The following is a 16,077-nucleotide window of genomic DNA, read 5'->3' as shown; positions in this document are numbered from 1 at the left end:
ATGGATCGAATTGCTTCGCTATAGATCTGAAGTTATCTCCTCACATCTCTTTTTGGCTTTGTGTGTTCACAACCTTTGGTTCTAAATCAAAAGCTTCTCCTTGAATTATTTTGGCAAGTTTGCAATTTTAGGGAATTTGAAGATCAGACATCACAAGGCAGTTTGTTTTAGCTCTAATCGACAGCAACTTGTGGACAAAGACATTTCAAAGCTAATGCGAAACTTTAACAGCCACACCCTTTTAGAAATGTGGTTCCAACTATTTGTCTTCTCCCGCTTTTTCTTGTTATTTTAATAGACCTGTCTCAATGTTTTCATTTGTAGACTTCTTTTTTCTTCTTAATATAATTGCTTTATACAAAAAAAAAAGGTATGATTAAAAAGTTGCGAATTTTTTGAAAAATAAAATAACATAATAATTTTTTAAAAACACACAAAAAAGGTCTCAAATAACTTATAAATATAGGGTTAAGGAGCAAAAATGTTCTAATTTTTTTTTCAAAGGAACACTCAACACATTTATTTTTTAAAAGGAGTAACGTTGTTTTGAAAGTGTTAAAAATGAAGCAATTTCACCCTACTCTTAAATTTGGGAAACATTAACCGTTAATATAAAAATTTAACCATTGAAATGTCCATGTGGCATTTTTTTTTGGTGATTAGTAGACTGCCATGTGGACTCAGGTCTAACTAAATTAGTCCCTATACATTCATTGATTCTCCCTTGGCGAGCACCTTCTCCCACCGTCGACGATGCTTTTCTGAAGAATTAGAAGAGGGTCCATTCGGGAAGGGTCTATTACCACAGGGATGAATTGTTTCAGTAACCACACTTAGTTTGATAGCACTCAAATACAAGGAGCGTAAACATCAAGCAAAAACCACATCAAACAATCAAATTCAATGAATTCGCACAAAAACAATCAACTCCAACAAATTCATTACACAATTCGCACATTTACAGCCTAAAATGATGTATAAGGAGAAAAAACCCAAAAAGAAGGATTCATCTCATAACAAAACACCACTACAAAATACATCTTAGGAGTGCTTCATTAAAAAGCACTCTTAATTGTGAAATTCGAATTTACCTGAGCACTTTTTTTAAATAAGCGCTCATATATATTAGACCTTCAAGAGTGCTCAATAAGAAAGTGCTTCTAATTTTCTTGTATATCAGACCTTCAAGAGCGTTCAATAAGAAAGCACTCCTAATCAGTGTTATTAAAAAAATTTAAAAGATTTTAAGAGCACTCTTTACTTGAGCACTCCGGAATGCGTAACTCTTCCGGAGCATTCTTGTAAAGAATATATAATTGATAAGTGATCAGAATATATAATTGGATGTCTGTGATTAGTAACATCTAATTTTAGAAAAATATCAAAAAGTTTTGTTTGTAAGATAGACTAACTAGAGATTAGACAAGATAAAAATTTGATCTAAAGTTTGTTTTAATTTTAAATTCTTTAGTTGTATATAACTTCTAACGTTTAACTATTTTGTCTCTGGATTTATTTTATTTTTTTCATATTGATATGTAATAGTTGTTATTTGTAATGAGCAGCAAAAGATATATGAAAGGATAATAAAAAAATTAAAATAAAAATAAAAATAAGATATGAAAGCGCTCTTGTAGGTTGGAAATTACAAGAGCACTCCTATAGCCTAACATACATAGGTGCTCTGTAGAAGAGCGCTCTTATAGGTGAACTTATAGGAACGCTCTTACAATGAGTGCTCTTGCAGGAACATATGGGAGCACTTTTCATATAAGCGCTTCCATATGTATGGGTTTTCTTTTTAAATTTTTTGAAACTTATGCGAGCGCTTTTATGGATAGCGCTCCTATAAGCAAAAACTTCTAGGAGCGCTTTAATTAAAAGCGCTCCTATATTTGTTGCCTATAGGAATGCTTTAAAAGTGCTCTCATATACAAGAGTGCTAGATACGGGAATATTTCAAAAGTGCTCTCATAAGATATTTTTATAATAGTGAAAGAAGGAGGATGAATGATAATAGATAGACCTTGGTAAGCTCATCCATGTTATAGACGATTTACTCATTTTGCAAATATAATTCATCCTTCATCTTTTTCTCAAGAATCTTTTTTCCTTATTCTTCTCTTCTATGTTCAATTGTCACCTTGGTCATAGATCTGATGCTTAACTATTTGTGGAGGAGCAATGTTATCCCTAAACTAATTAAGTTGGAGTAATATTTCCCTTGCCATTTAAAATAAAAAACATATGTTATCTAAAGCAAGAGGCCTTCCTCAGTCAAACTTCTTACTTAATGGTCAAATGTTTGGGTTTTAAACAGTGAGGATAATATTGTTTCACTTTAATTAGTTTAGAGGCTACATTACTACATTGGATAATTTAGGGGCAATATTGCACCTTAGCCCTTTAAGGTGTAATGAATAAGATTTTTTTTCCTTCAAAAATATCCTTTATAAGGAGTGTAATTGATAAGATTTTTTAATTGAGACACCCTATTAAATAAAAAAAATATAAAAAGTACATGTAATTTTAAAGTCAATTAACTAACTTATTGGAAGTGTAATTCAGTTAAAAGTATCTAATAATACTAAATAGATCTAATTGATGTTATAAGTCATTTTCATCCGCTTCACATAAATCAAGGAAGGGAAGTGAATTCATTAAATTTGTCTTTAAATTAAAAATACTCTTTCCGTCTCAAAATATAAAATATTTTGATAAAAATAAAATTTTTTAATAATACTTTTCTAATATTACCCTTCTTATTATATTCTCTATGCTCTCTTTAATATTCTTTCATTGATGAAGTATTGAAGAATATTTTTAAAAGTTTATATTTTTATTTTAAAAAATAATTTCGTAAAGTATATTTAATGAATTTTATTAGTATATGTAATTTTGTCTAAAATGTGTCTTATAATTTAAAACAGAAGGAGTATTTTAACTCTTTTCCCCTATTGAAGAGAAAGAAATACAACAATTAAGGAGTCATTTATTAGAGGTGTAATTAAATTTTATAATTGAAATAACATATTAAATAAAGATAAATATAAAAATAGTATGTAATTTTAAATGTCATTCACTAATAATTTACCGAGATAATGTAAATTAATTAAAAGTTAGAAAAATGGGCAAAAATATTCATCAAGTCATCGGCCAATAGCATCTAATATCCCAAAGTGAGAAAAAAAGATAAAAATACTCATAATGTTATCTAAATTGGTGTAAGAGTGATCAATTCATTAAATTTTTCAAACGTTGACTGCTTGGCTGAATCTAAATAAACGTTGACAATTTCTTTCTCTAATGTAGTTAAAAGAGACAAAAATATCTACAAAGTAGCTAACTAGAAGCATTTAGTAGCCTAAAGTAAAAAATAATAATAAAAATGCTCATAACGTTACTTTATTATGTGCAATAATGATCAACCTATCAAATTCTTTGAACATTAACTGTTTAATTAATATTTAAATAGAAATTGACCAAAGCCCATAAAAACACGCCCCAAGCTCGACATATAATGGATTTCCATCATATATCATGTGTATGAAACCAGCTTTGAACTGGCTATTAGTATTATGGTCATGAATTAAGCCACCACAACCAACAAAGTTTTAATTTGCAACAAAAGTTGGAGTTGAATTCAGTGACTATATTTAATAAAGGTATTAAGTATCAATATCATCTAAATCATTAAAATATAAATCAATGATTCAGACAAATTCACTCATTTATTACTCTTAAGTAAAGTAAAAATTTATAACCATTGATTTGGATTTTAATGGTTCAGATGGCATAGACATTCAATACTGTATTAAGTACAGTCACTAAATTCAAATCTAATAAAAGCCCCATCTACATTAAATTCAAACCAATCACTACTCAGCAGACACCACGTACAACTAAGATCAAGACCATGTCTTTTTCCAAGCTATTCCTTTCAGTTTATTGGGATAATCAGAGAACGTATAAATAATAACAGGGGTCTTAGCATCAATTATTGAATTGGAAGTGGATTTATCTTGAAAAATTTTCTCATTCCATCTTCTTCAAATAATGAGTCATCAAGCAATCGAGAAATAAGAGCACCAAGGAACATCATTTTTCTTCCTCCGGCTCTACTCGTTCCTTGTGAGCAAATCATGAACTTCAGTATTAAAGAAAGTCGTTATGTGTTCATGATCAAGGAACTCCATCTAGAAAACTCTAGTGTTCGAGCAATCCCGTAGCACATGGATAATGTCTTCGGCAATAGCATTGCATATCTCACAGCATTGATCATTTTGTAAACAAATATAATTAAAATTATTTGTTATAAGCGTTGTTTTAGGTATAAGCTGTAATATTATTAATTACAATATAGCATTATTATTTTTTAATGAATCACGTGAAAAGAATGCAACCTCCTTTGTCAATTCAGATCATCAAGAAAAAATTTCAATGGTACAAAGAATTTCAAAGAAGTGAGTAACTTAACTTGTTTGGTCAAAATGACATTTTCCTGTTATCAAAACCAGAGCCTCAAGTGGAAACTTATCATCATATAATGATTAATCAGCCTTTGCAGAATTTCACCTGAAAATATTTTTTAGTTCATATCAGCAAAAACATGATCAACTTCTGCTTACGTATCAGCTAAATGATTAACGTTTAAAGAATTTAATGAATTAATCACTTTGCACCCACTAAAGTAACATTATGGGTATTCATGCCCTTTTTCTCATTTTAAGGTACTGAATGACCTTAATTGATAACTTTGTGAGTATTTTTATCTTCTTTTTAATTCATGTTAACAAAAAAATAGTCAATATCTACTTTGGTGTTAGCTAAACAATTAATATTTGAGGATTTAATAGATTAGTCACTCTTGCACTAATTAAAAAATTATGAATATTTTTATCTTTTTTTTTCTTTTTAAGCTACTGAATACTTTTGGATGACGACTTCATGAATATTTTTGCTCATTTATTTTTAAAAGTAGTTTATAATATACTGAATGAATAAGGGAAATTTTTTTTTGATTGCATACATGTGTTCTTTTATTAAAAGTAATTTTATTATTCGAAGTATACTGAGATATTAAATAAAACAACTTTTTTAATAAAATTTAAATCTTGTTTCGTGGTATTACGAACGACCAGCTCTTTTCTACTACTAGAATCAATGGATACAATTTAATTGAACAGGAATAATAGCAAGGTAATATATATATATATATATATATATAACCAGGCCGTTGAAAGTACATGTGGGCGAATTCAAAACTTTTGTAGGGACAGAAAAGTAACAATGCTACGACCTGGCCTTCCCATTTGAGCAAAGAAATAAGTGTCCAGTTGCCCCCACACACACACATGAACACTGAAAGATGTGTGAGAGAGAGAGAGAGAGAGAGAGCGGAGAGTGTGGGGGAAAAGGAATCACACATGAGGGTGTAAATTTTTTTATCCCGTCGTCTCCGGAGAAGGGGAAATCCAAAGCCACCTTATTTTTTGGGTTCCATTTTCCTTTCTTAATTAATTTTTTTGAACAGTGAGAGAGAGAGAGAGAATGTTATATCCCTTGTTGTTCCTCTTTCTTCATTGCCTTCATCTTCCTTATTCTAGTGGTGTCATTTTCCGAGATATACTCTCGAGGTGAACACTATCCCAAATCCATCTGTGTCTCTCCCTCTGTGTTTTTCACTTTCCAATCCTTTCTCTCTTCTTATTTTCTCTTCTAATCCCTCGTTTCTATCTCTACCTTATGCCTCTCTTCTTCTTCTTCTTCTTCTTCTGCTAGCTTAGCTTCATCCCATATTCAGAACTGTGTCAAGCTAATTCCTTTGCTTTCCCTTCTCCTCCGTCTTGAAAGCCAGATTCTTTTTCCCATGAGCACAGAAGAAAAGGAACAGCAAGCAGCGAGAGCAAACAATCTTCCCTCCAGTGCGAGTCCGCACAAACAAACAACAAAAGGATTGATATCATTGCTGTCATCAGTCGTCGGCTGTAGCTTGTGAATTACTAGTGCACTTTGCTTTTCTGTCGGTTTCATATCAGATTTATTCTTTTCCATACGAATAAAAAGCCAATCCTCTCTCTCTCTCTCTCTTTCTGATATATTAATCCATTCTGTAACAAAAGCGCTAGCCACCACATCCTTCAAGAAAATAGTCCCTTTAAAAAGAAGATGCCCATGGAAGCAGGGATTTTCATTGAGCCACCTGCTTCTTCTTCTTCGTCAACCTCAACTCATCATCATCCTCCTGATCTTTCTCTTCACATCAGCCTTCCTTCTTCAACCTCTTCTTCTTTGATTTGCAGCAACATCAACTATGAACCACATCGGCATCACTACAGTGCTAATTCTTCTTCTTCAACCTCTAATTTCTCTTCTTTACTTTCTGTCTCTCACTCTCATGCCCACACTGAGCTGTCGCTCGGAACCAATTTCACTTCTGCAACACAAGAACCAGCACCAGCACAACACTACAGCAGAAACAGCAACAATAGTAATCATAATAATCATAACCCTTATTTTCAGACCCCCCAGTATTTCCTCCACCACCACCAGAATCCTAATAGTGTCAATAACTATGGCGTCTCATTGATTGATGTGTCTCATCCTCCTTCTTCCGACGGTTTGAGACCCATCAAGGGGATTCCGGTGTATCACAACCGTTCCTTCCCTTTCTTGCCGGTGGACCACAACCACAAGGATCATCATCGGCAGCAAACCAAGATGTGTTTCTATAATCCTTCTTTCCCTTCTTCTTCTCCTCCTCCTTCGGCTTCTCCGTACTTGGCGGTGGCTGCCGGGGGGTTGGATCCTGTGTCGGCGGCGTATAGGGCGGGGGCCACCGGCAGGTTTAATGGGATTTCTGGAGACGCTTTCAAATCTCATCATCATCAATTGCACCACCACCACCACCACCACCAGTATGGGATGGTTGGGCCATCTTCACATGACGCGTCTCCGAGCAGTGGACTCATGAGATCCAGATTCTTGCCTAAGCTTCCCACAAAACGCAGCATGAGAGCTCCCAGAATGCGGTGGACCACTACCCTCCATGCTCGTTTCGTTCACGCCGTCGAGCTCCTCGGCGGTCATGAAAGTAATTAGCTCAGCTTCTTCTTCTTCTTTCAACTATTTATATTCTGTATCTTTGTTTTATATATCTTGTTGTATTCTGTTTCTTCTTCTTCTTCTTCTTTGTTAATGGTATTCAGAAGGTGAATTTTATTGTAGGAGCGACTCCGAAATCAGTTCTTGAGCTCATGGATGTGAAGGATCTTACATTAGCTCATGTGAAAAGCCACTTACAGGTACACGCAAAGAATTATAATACTAGTTTAGTGAATTAATCAATTTCTTCACCCATATATAGAACACTTGTTGGAATATTTATAAAATATTTATATATTATGAATTTGTATTATTTAGATATTGAGTCCAGAATAGATTGGCTTTTATAATTTTGTATGGATTGTGATATGTGGACCACATAAGTAAACTCAATAGACAGAGGATCAATCTACAACTTTATAATAGTCAGTTATTTTCTATCTCTTTTTAATTGAATGAGTCAAATATAATATAAGATTAATTAATTAATTAATTGTTGAAGCTGTTATTAAGTTGATCTATATAATACAATCAGTCAATAACCAACGATAATTTTTCAGGCAAGCATACTATTTTACTTAATTTATTTGACTTATATAAATTGAGATAATAATGTTAACGGCACCGTCATCATTTTCTTTCTTAATCCCTCTCTCTGTTTCTCTCTCTACTGTCATGTGTTTGTATGTTGTGTTGGTCTTACGGTCTATCGTTTCGGCACAGTCGCCGATGAAGAAAGAAAGCCAGTGAATGAATTAAAGGCGCTATGGCAAGTGAGCTGAGTTAGGAAGGAGCCTTTAAGGTCTGCGTCTGAGAAGACCACACAGAAACACGAGAGAGAGAGAGAGAGAGAGAGAGACAAAAATCATCATTTCCCAATAATACAATTCTTCAATTACAACTTTATATCAAATATCAACCTCGTGATTAATGAATGACCAAACCCACTCATTTCAACACAACATGGTAAGTAGTATACAGAAGGGATCTAAGTTCTAACAAATGGGATTCCGTATTTTTTTCTCTTAAAAAAATTCAGTGTTTATTTATAGATTGGGTTTTTTTAATAATTATTGTATCCTTATACAGTAAAATGGCTGGTTAATTGATTATAACTAATGTGCAGATGTATCGAACTGTTAAGACCACTGACAAGCCTGCAGCTTCTTCAGGTAATTCGTGTTGCTTTAATCCTTACTCTCTTCAAAATTTTGAATTTAGCAGCCTTATCTTCTTCTTCTTCTTCCTCCTTTTCCCTTAGGGACGTTGTCATATGAATGTTGATCAAACAAATAAAGAAACAAAATGATCCACTGGTCACATGTGTAGTGTTCTTTTCAGACCCATTTGTTTTTAACCTTCGCTTTTTTCTCATTCTCTCAATTTTACCGTGTAACCACACCATTCCTTTCTTTCTCTTGTCTCTCTTCTATACCTTTACACTACTACAAACTCATCACATCAGACCCTTTACCCTTTACCTCTGATTTCACAACAACATTAATAACTCCAAATTAAACCTTAATATATTCATTAAGAGATACAGACATATATATCGCATCTAAAAGTGCATTGTTATTTTCATACATGTAAATATGTGTGAAATGAAGTTCTGGGATTTGATTCAGGCCATTCAGATGGGTCTGGAGAAGACGACATATTTGCAGATCAAAGAGGAAGCAGAACAGATCGGTCAGTTCAGCAAGATATGGATTACTCCTCTACTACCACTACTCTATGGAGCAATTCTTCAAGGTACAAATTATACTTATATATATATATATTAGACTGGGTTTGAATAATGATAATATGATTCACGTGCTCATAGCTTTTAGAGTTTACATATGTATTTTCTGATTAAGATGATTATTAGGAGATGCTGTAGTACGACGACAATTGGCATTGCTTTTGCTTTTATAATTTTGCATGGTTTTCACTGTTAGAACACGATGCGAAACCCCACGTCCATATATTTTTATTGTAGAATATATATAAAAAGGGTTTGTTGTGTGGCAGCTTTTGCTTTGCTTGTGTTTGGTTTCTTTAATTTCTTTTGATTCTTTTACATGTATATGTATATGATCTTTTGTACCTCAAAGAAGTTCTCAGCGTAGGTACGGATGTAGCTTTTTGGGTATATATAAATATAATAAAGGAAAGCTACGACACATAATCAAACGTTAATTAGGATTAAAGGAAGGCACCCCAACATACATATTTTTTCTTTAATATATGTCAACTTTTTCTTTTCTCTTTACATTTCTATATATAATTAATTATGCTTAATTTGCGTGCGTGTGTGTGTTTACAAGAATGAAATTTTGTGAAAAATGTGGTTCTTTTTCTGGCTTCCATCGAGATCGCGAATAATACATAAAGAAAAGGGGGGAAAAAAAGAGATCAATTCCTTCATCTTTTCTTCAAATATTCTTGATAGTTAAATAATTATATATTGTCTGTGTTTTCTCTCTATACTTGTGTTTTAGTTGTTCCTTCTGTTTTTTTTTTTAAGAAGACACGTAATACTTTAATCATAACCATGGCATCAAGATATATATTCTCAGGGAACACAATGCTGGAATTGTAATATATAAGACAATCAGGTGAATTGTTCTAGAAATTTCAAACTTAAATATAATTACAGATTTGAACTTTATTAATATACTAAAAAGCCGCTCGTGATAGATAGAGATATATATATATATATATATATATATAGAAAGAGAGAGAGAGAATTAGTGATTTGGATGCTTGTAGGTGAGACTTTTAACCCCTCATTGCAGAATGTTAATGCTCTAGAGGAAAAGCCCAAGTACAAGTGCGACGCAATTGCTAGAGAAGTACGTATACAAGAGTTTCAAGTAAATATGAAATTCTTCCTAACTTCTACTTCCTCGGTCACATTTTAGTTAGAAGAATTTCTTGGTCCTTGATAATAAGTCACGTAGAGGTTCTTAATTAAAATTTTCTAATTTTACCTCTATTGTAAATTACTAAAAGAATAATTTAATTCTAATTTGGTGTTTCTATATAACTCATCAAATATAATGTTGTGTTTATCTCTCTCTTTCTCTAATGCGGACAAAGTTAAATAGTTTTTTTAAGAAAAATTAATCATTTAGTTCATACTCTCTCTGTTAAAAATATAAAGTATTTTTTGAGGAGATAATGTTAAAAATATAAAATATTTTTAATTTTTTGAGTTGTAATTATTATCTTTTTTTTAAATATTTTTATTGATAAATGACTTTCTATTTATTGTAAGGTATTTAATATGAGTAAATATAAAAAAATAAAATTAATTTAAAAGTAGGTAACTACTTTATAATACAGTCTCTATTATTTAGTAATTTAAAAATTAGTTCCTAAGTTACAAAATAACTTTAGTCTTTATAATTTTATTTTCTAAAATATAAGTGCTAATATTTAAAGTAGTTAAAATTATAGAAATTAAATTGTAACTGAATCAAAACTATAATGATTGAGTTACAAGTCAAAATTTAAAAGCTAGGTTACACATATGGATTTCATCCTCCTTTAGAAAAAATCAAAATTTGACTTGCGTAAAAAGTTGTCAAATAGATCCCCGTTTACATTTTATTTTCAATTCCGCCCCTCTTAATTAATTCCTAGATCCATCCGTGCTGAGTCACAATCGATCGAGTCAAAAATGCTAAGTTCAAATAATTAATTTTCCCCATTTTTCCACTTCAAGATAGATTTAGTGAGTTAATTATCCATTTTTAATTCATGTGAAGTAGTTAAAAATGACTTATAATAAAAATTAGAGGGAGTATAATAAAGCCAACTTAATTAGTTAGAAAGAGTTTACTCTAGAATCTCTGCTGTTGTCTAGGCATAGTGTTTGTAATCACAAAAGAAAATGATGAATTAAAGCCATGAATATTCCCTTAAGCCTTAAGATAAAGTACTCATCCACCTAATGCTCGGAAAAAAATGAAAAAAATTTAATTAACTGCAGAATACAATAGATGATTTTTTTTTTTGGGTGTGGTAATACTTTTTGTATCTTAATTTCTGGAATGGAAAATTACATCACAAGTTTATATTTCTGATCATTATATATGCTTTAGTGGTCTTAAACCCACATGCTTTTCTGTGTAGATAAAAGTTTAATTTTTTATGCCATAGAATTTTGGAATTATTAATTACTCATTATCAAAATTATCAGATTATATATGGTTAAGGTAAGACGTACATTTCTTAATTAATTTGTTGTTTTAAAAATGATCAGTATTAGAGAGCCATGGCTTCAAAATAGTACCCAAGACATTGACAGTCTGAGACCTACGTTGCAGACACAGCCACTATCATCAGCAGGGCATCAAATTCAGGTACCATATATGACATTAATTTCTAATCATTGCTTTATTTATATTTCTCATTAACTTTATAATTAAAATGGTTTAATTCTGGAAAAATAAAGTAAAATAAAACCGTACGAACGTGCAGGAGTGTGATTCTAGGCATGTGAAGAACAACATATCAAGCTCTAATTTGGAGTGCAAGAACCCAAGTTTAGAGTTTACATTAGGAAGACCAGATTGGAATGGCAAATGACAAGAGCCCAATTAATTAATTAATTAATAATTTTGACTATTAATTAATGAGTTTATTATATTAATCCATATGATTGATCCATCCAAATTATACTAGTCTTATGTATGCTTTTCATCGTCATCTTTCATGAATTACTGAGAGGTGGGTTAACACACACACACACACACACACATCAATTGGTTCCATAAATTGGAGAAAGATAAATTAAAGGGGCCTTATACATTTATATAGTTAATTCTTCCTTAATTACTTTGGTGATTAAGTTTCTTTTTTTTTTTTTTTTGAAGTCTGTTATGATCATTTCATGGACAATTGGGTTGATTTTTTTAATCATATTTAGTTGATTATTTATTATTGGAGGCGAAAGAGAGGCATAAGTTTATATATTTAATTTACACACACACCCCCCCTGGTCTTCCATTAAAGGAGGTGGAGGTAAATGGAAACTTTATCTTATTATCATTGTGTATCTTTTGTGTTCTCTTCTCTCAATTTCCATTTTTGTTTTCCTTGTTTTTCTCAATTTTATTATCTGTTATTTTTCAATAGATTTTGAAAAGGTTCTAATTACGAATAATGAGAACATCCTCTCTTGAAAGACAAAATAAAGAATTATTATATATTAATTAATATAGGAATGAATGATTTTATAATCCTGTCTTAAAAATTGGCCCTGAGATGTTGCATTACACTGGACACCGGAAGAAATTAAATTTCACAATATATATATATAATTAATTTAATTATCAAGACAAAATTGGCAAGGGGAATTAAGATGAATTTTCTCTAATTGATGAAACACCTGCCTTAATTCTGCGCACTTTGCACGGATATTCATATTTTTCTTTTTTAATTAACATGAAATTTAGGAAAGCAAAATCACATTGATAAATAATAAATGAAACAATTAATTCTCACTCATTCTACGTTGCAAAATCTTACTATCTTGCGGATTAAATTAATATATATCCCTTACATGACTTCTTAAATTAGTTCATTAATTTTTTAAGACAGTATTTTAAATGCCTGAAATTAATTAAACACACGCACACATCCAATTCCTGGGGTGCAAACAGTTTTCTTTTTCTTTTTGTTAATTTGAAGGATATATATGAAGTCCAAAACTAGATATTAGCAAACAAATTAAATCATCACATCCATGTTTGAAAAAGGGACCAATCATCGGTATTTCAGTTGATTTAAGTAAATTAAATTGGCCAAAACTTGTCCAAAATCTCACATAGGATTAATCAGAAGAGGATTATGGATGTACTCCCTCCATCCCAAATTATAAGGTACTTTTAAAAGAATTTCTTCATTTCAAAATATAAGACATTTTAATTAGATTAAGGTTTCATTAAATGTATTAATTTTAATATTACCATTTATCTCTCTATCATTAATTTTTGTCCATTCTCTTTTTAGTATATTAAATGATGTGTATTTTTAAAAGCTCATATTTTTATTTTGAAAAGATAAAGTTGTTAAGTGTATTTAATAGGATTTATTGATATGTCAGATTTCATCTAAAAGTATCTAATAATTTGAAACGAAGTAATATTTTGTATATATCATCTGCGAAGAAGACTAATGTGTCATTGTTGAGATGCTTTAAGTTAAAAATCATGCTTTACCAACAAAAATTAGTCCTGTTGATAATAATTTAACTTATAATTCACACGTCATTGGATCCTACTGCCGGTGTGAGGTCATTATTGATGGATGATCAATAAGTATTTTGCAAGTGCTCTTTGAGCCTAAGGATTTACATCAATTCTGATAAATTTTTAAAATCTAACTCACCTGAACTTTTGGTAATCCAAAAAAAGAAAAGAAAATCAGTGGCTTTGACGGGTTCTCATTGGATTAATCAGGAGGTGAGTTTTAAACACTGAGATGCTATACGTTGTGTGTAAAACTATTATTTTTTATGATGATGAGGTACGGACAACGTGGAGTTCTAAGTAATAGGGTTCTAGAATTGTATTTGTGGTAGAGAATTATATATAGTCCCTCGATACTATAATATAGAATGTATTCTAAAAGTTTTATTTAGTCCAAAATATAGTAACATATTGGATAACTTTTATAGTTATTTTTCAATTATTACTTTCATTTATTACTTTTTTTAAAAAATGATGCACTAAAATTTTAATTATTATTATTAAAGTACTTATATAAGGTACTTAATGAAGCTAAAATTGGAAAGATGTAAATTTTTTTTTAAGAAATTAAGATTTCAACTAACATTTTTTAGAACCATAAAATGTGAATTAATTATCAATACTCTATTTTTTGATTCAAAGGTAGGGTACATTCACCGGAGTTCATGCATATTCAAAGATGTTCAATTAATTATTAATAATTAAACAATTCAAAAAGGCAAGAGAAGTTTATCTGGATCGAGAAAAAATATTTTATTTATAAGCAAAACTTAATAAATTAATAATATTAAGCCTATGGTTATATGCATGGTTGTAATTAATTATTAATAATTAATAATTAATTAATATTCGCTATATATCGTAAAAAGACCGGAGTATACACTTTACATAGTTGTTGATGCTTTAAAGTGGATAATTCGTGGCTAATTTGTACAGCACTCGAACTATTTATTTAAATAGATTTCACTATTTATCTTTGCATGTTTTCGAATATAAAAAACTATTATGTGCCTTTTTGTTTTTATTTATCAGTAAAACTATAAATTTCAAAAATCATTTTATCACTTTTTTCTTTTTAAATTATCCCTCATAAAATTAATATTTATTTTCATTGGAAAAATTTGTTTTATTACTTATGGAGATAATTCAGTTCAAAATTTGAAAACCCGTTGTCGTTGAAAGTTAAAAAAGAAAGAGAAGTTGAGCAAGAGTGCATTAAATCCTATCAATTGTCTTTTTCATGGAGTGCTTTTCTCTCCCATCTTATCTCATGTGTGTCCATCTCTTGAAAATATCTCTGATTCCGTCTTTCACTTGGATTGTATTTAATAAACAGTTAGATGAGAAACTTTATTTATTATGAAAATCTACGACACTAAATAATTGAGGAATATAAGTAGTACTCTCTCTCTCTCTCTCTCTCTCTCTCTAAATGTAAGAAAATTTTATCAATTCACATAATTTAAGTTAATCAATCTTAATAATTATATCTAAAATTGAAATATTCAGACTAAAATATCCTTGCAATTAATGTTAATTTACTTTTTCTATAATTCAATAGTATTCACTCCATCCCAAATTATAAGACACTTTTAGAGTTTGTTTGGTTGTAGGGGAGGGGAAATTTTAAAATTTTTTCCCTCTCCTCCCTCCTCCTCCTCTCCTCCAACCAAACATAACTTAAGAGAAGATTCATCATTTCAAAATATAAGACGCTTTGATAAAAATAAAGTTTTATTAATGATAGCTTTTCAGTATTACCTTTCTCATATATTCTCTCTCTTCAATATTATTTCACCAATAGAGTATTAAATGAAGGACATTTTTAAAAGTTTATATTTTTATCTTGAAAAAGTAAGATTGTAAAGTGTATTTAATGAGCTTTATTAATATATAAAAATTTATTTAAAAGTATCTTATAATTTAAAATGGAGGGAGTAATATCTATTTATGAGGGATAATTTGAGAAAAATGTCATTGCTACTTCTTGAAATTTGTAATTTTACTTGTAATATAAAGAAATAAAACATAGAATAATTTTTCTTATATTTGAAATGGAAGGAATACGTAATTTCACTAAGTGTGGTGTGGTTAAATAATCACTTCAAATTGAAGCCAAGGACCTTGGGACACTCCGTGAAAGCCCTAACTCCAACCGCTAAGGAGTCACTCTCTAATAACTTTCTCTGATCTTAAATTAAGACCTAATTAATTAATTCATGGAGATTGAGAAATTAAATTTTGGTTAAATTAGTTATTAGTCGTTATTGAGTTAAAAATGTGTCACTTCCCCAATACCTTTGAGGGGAGAGGGGGGAAGAGAGAGAGTATTGAATGTGACAGACAAAAAGGAGTGAGAAAAATTATGAAATTAATGAGGATAGTTTGGGAAAAACAATTAAATGAAGAAGACAAAATCTTACTTCATTTGTCATTATATATAAGAGGTTTTTTAAATTTTTTTATCTTTAAATATAAAAGATTGTTAGTATATTTTTTAATAAATGGACCATTGTATCCTTATTAAATTAAAAAAATAATTACTTTCATTAATTTACTTTAGAAAAGAAGATGCATTTTTTATTTACAATAATTAAGAGCAACATTAAAATGTTAATGTGTTTTTAACTAGATAATCAATTTTTATTAATTTGTGTAATTTAGTTAAAAATATTTTATATATAAAGACGGAGTGAGTATATTAAGAGTCAAAACAAAATGTTCAATT

General features: G+C 30.3%; 1 protein-coding gene across 2 annotated transcripts; it reads left to right on the top strand.

The window, feature by feature from the left end:
* Positions 1 to 5,429: 5,429 nt before the first annotated feature.
* On the top strand, positions 5,430 to 12,154 carry LOC129302032 (transcription repressor KAN1). 2 transcript variants are annotated; one of them, XR_008591149.1, is made up of 7 exons: positions 5,430 to 7,093; positions 7,228 to 7,304; positions 8,231 to 8,276; positions 8,733 to 8,859; positions 9,888 to 9,944; positions 11,360 to 11,459; positions 11,578 to 11,608. XR_008591149.1 is itself a non-coding variant. In XM_054940694.1 (6 exons), exons 1-6 carry the CDS (start codon positions 6,169 to 6,171, stop codon positions 11,683 to 11,685), a joined length of 1,383 nt encoding a protein of 460 aa, XP_054796669.1. In that variant the 5' UTR covers positions 5,435 to 6,168; the 3' UTR covers positions 11,686 to 12,154. The 2 variants fall into 2 exon arrangements, 1 of the variants encoding a protein (XP_054796669.1); XM_054940694.1 differs by lacking the exon at positions 9,888 to 9,944 and having other exon boundaries at positions 5,435 to 7,093; positions 11,578 to 12,154.
* The last annotated feature ends 3,923 nt before the right edge of the window (positions 12,155 to 16,077 follow it).

This window comes from Prosopis cineraria, unplaced genomic scaffold (assembly GCF_029017545.1).
Source record: "Prosopis cineraria cultivar Desert tree isolate PC_DT_omini unplaced genomic scaffold, ASM2901754v1 PC2, whole genome shotgun sequence".
In the NCBI taxonomy this organism is placed as follows: Eukaryota; Viridiplantae; Streptophyta; class Magnoliopsida; order Fabales; family Fabaceae; genus Prosopis; species Prosopis cineraria.
The sequence above is the reverse complement of the archived record's forward strand: the minus strand, read 5'-3'. Positions and strand labels throughout refer to the sequence as shown.

Excerpts from the sequence above, each read along its gene's own strand:
- LOC129302032 (XM_054940694.1), top strand. The coding sequence starts at position 6,169 with ATGCCCATGGAAGCAGGGATTTTCATTGAGCCACCTGCTTCTTCTTCT. Across the intron at positions 7,305-8,230 it reads ATGTGAAAAGCCACTTACAG|ATGTATCGAACTGTTAAGAC; the intron begins GTACACGCAAAG and ends ACTAATGTGCAG. Across the intron at positions 8,277-8,732 it reads CAAGCCTGCAGCTTCTTCAG|GCCATTCAGATGGGTCTGGA; the intron begins GTAATTCGTGTT and ends GATTTGATTCAG.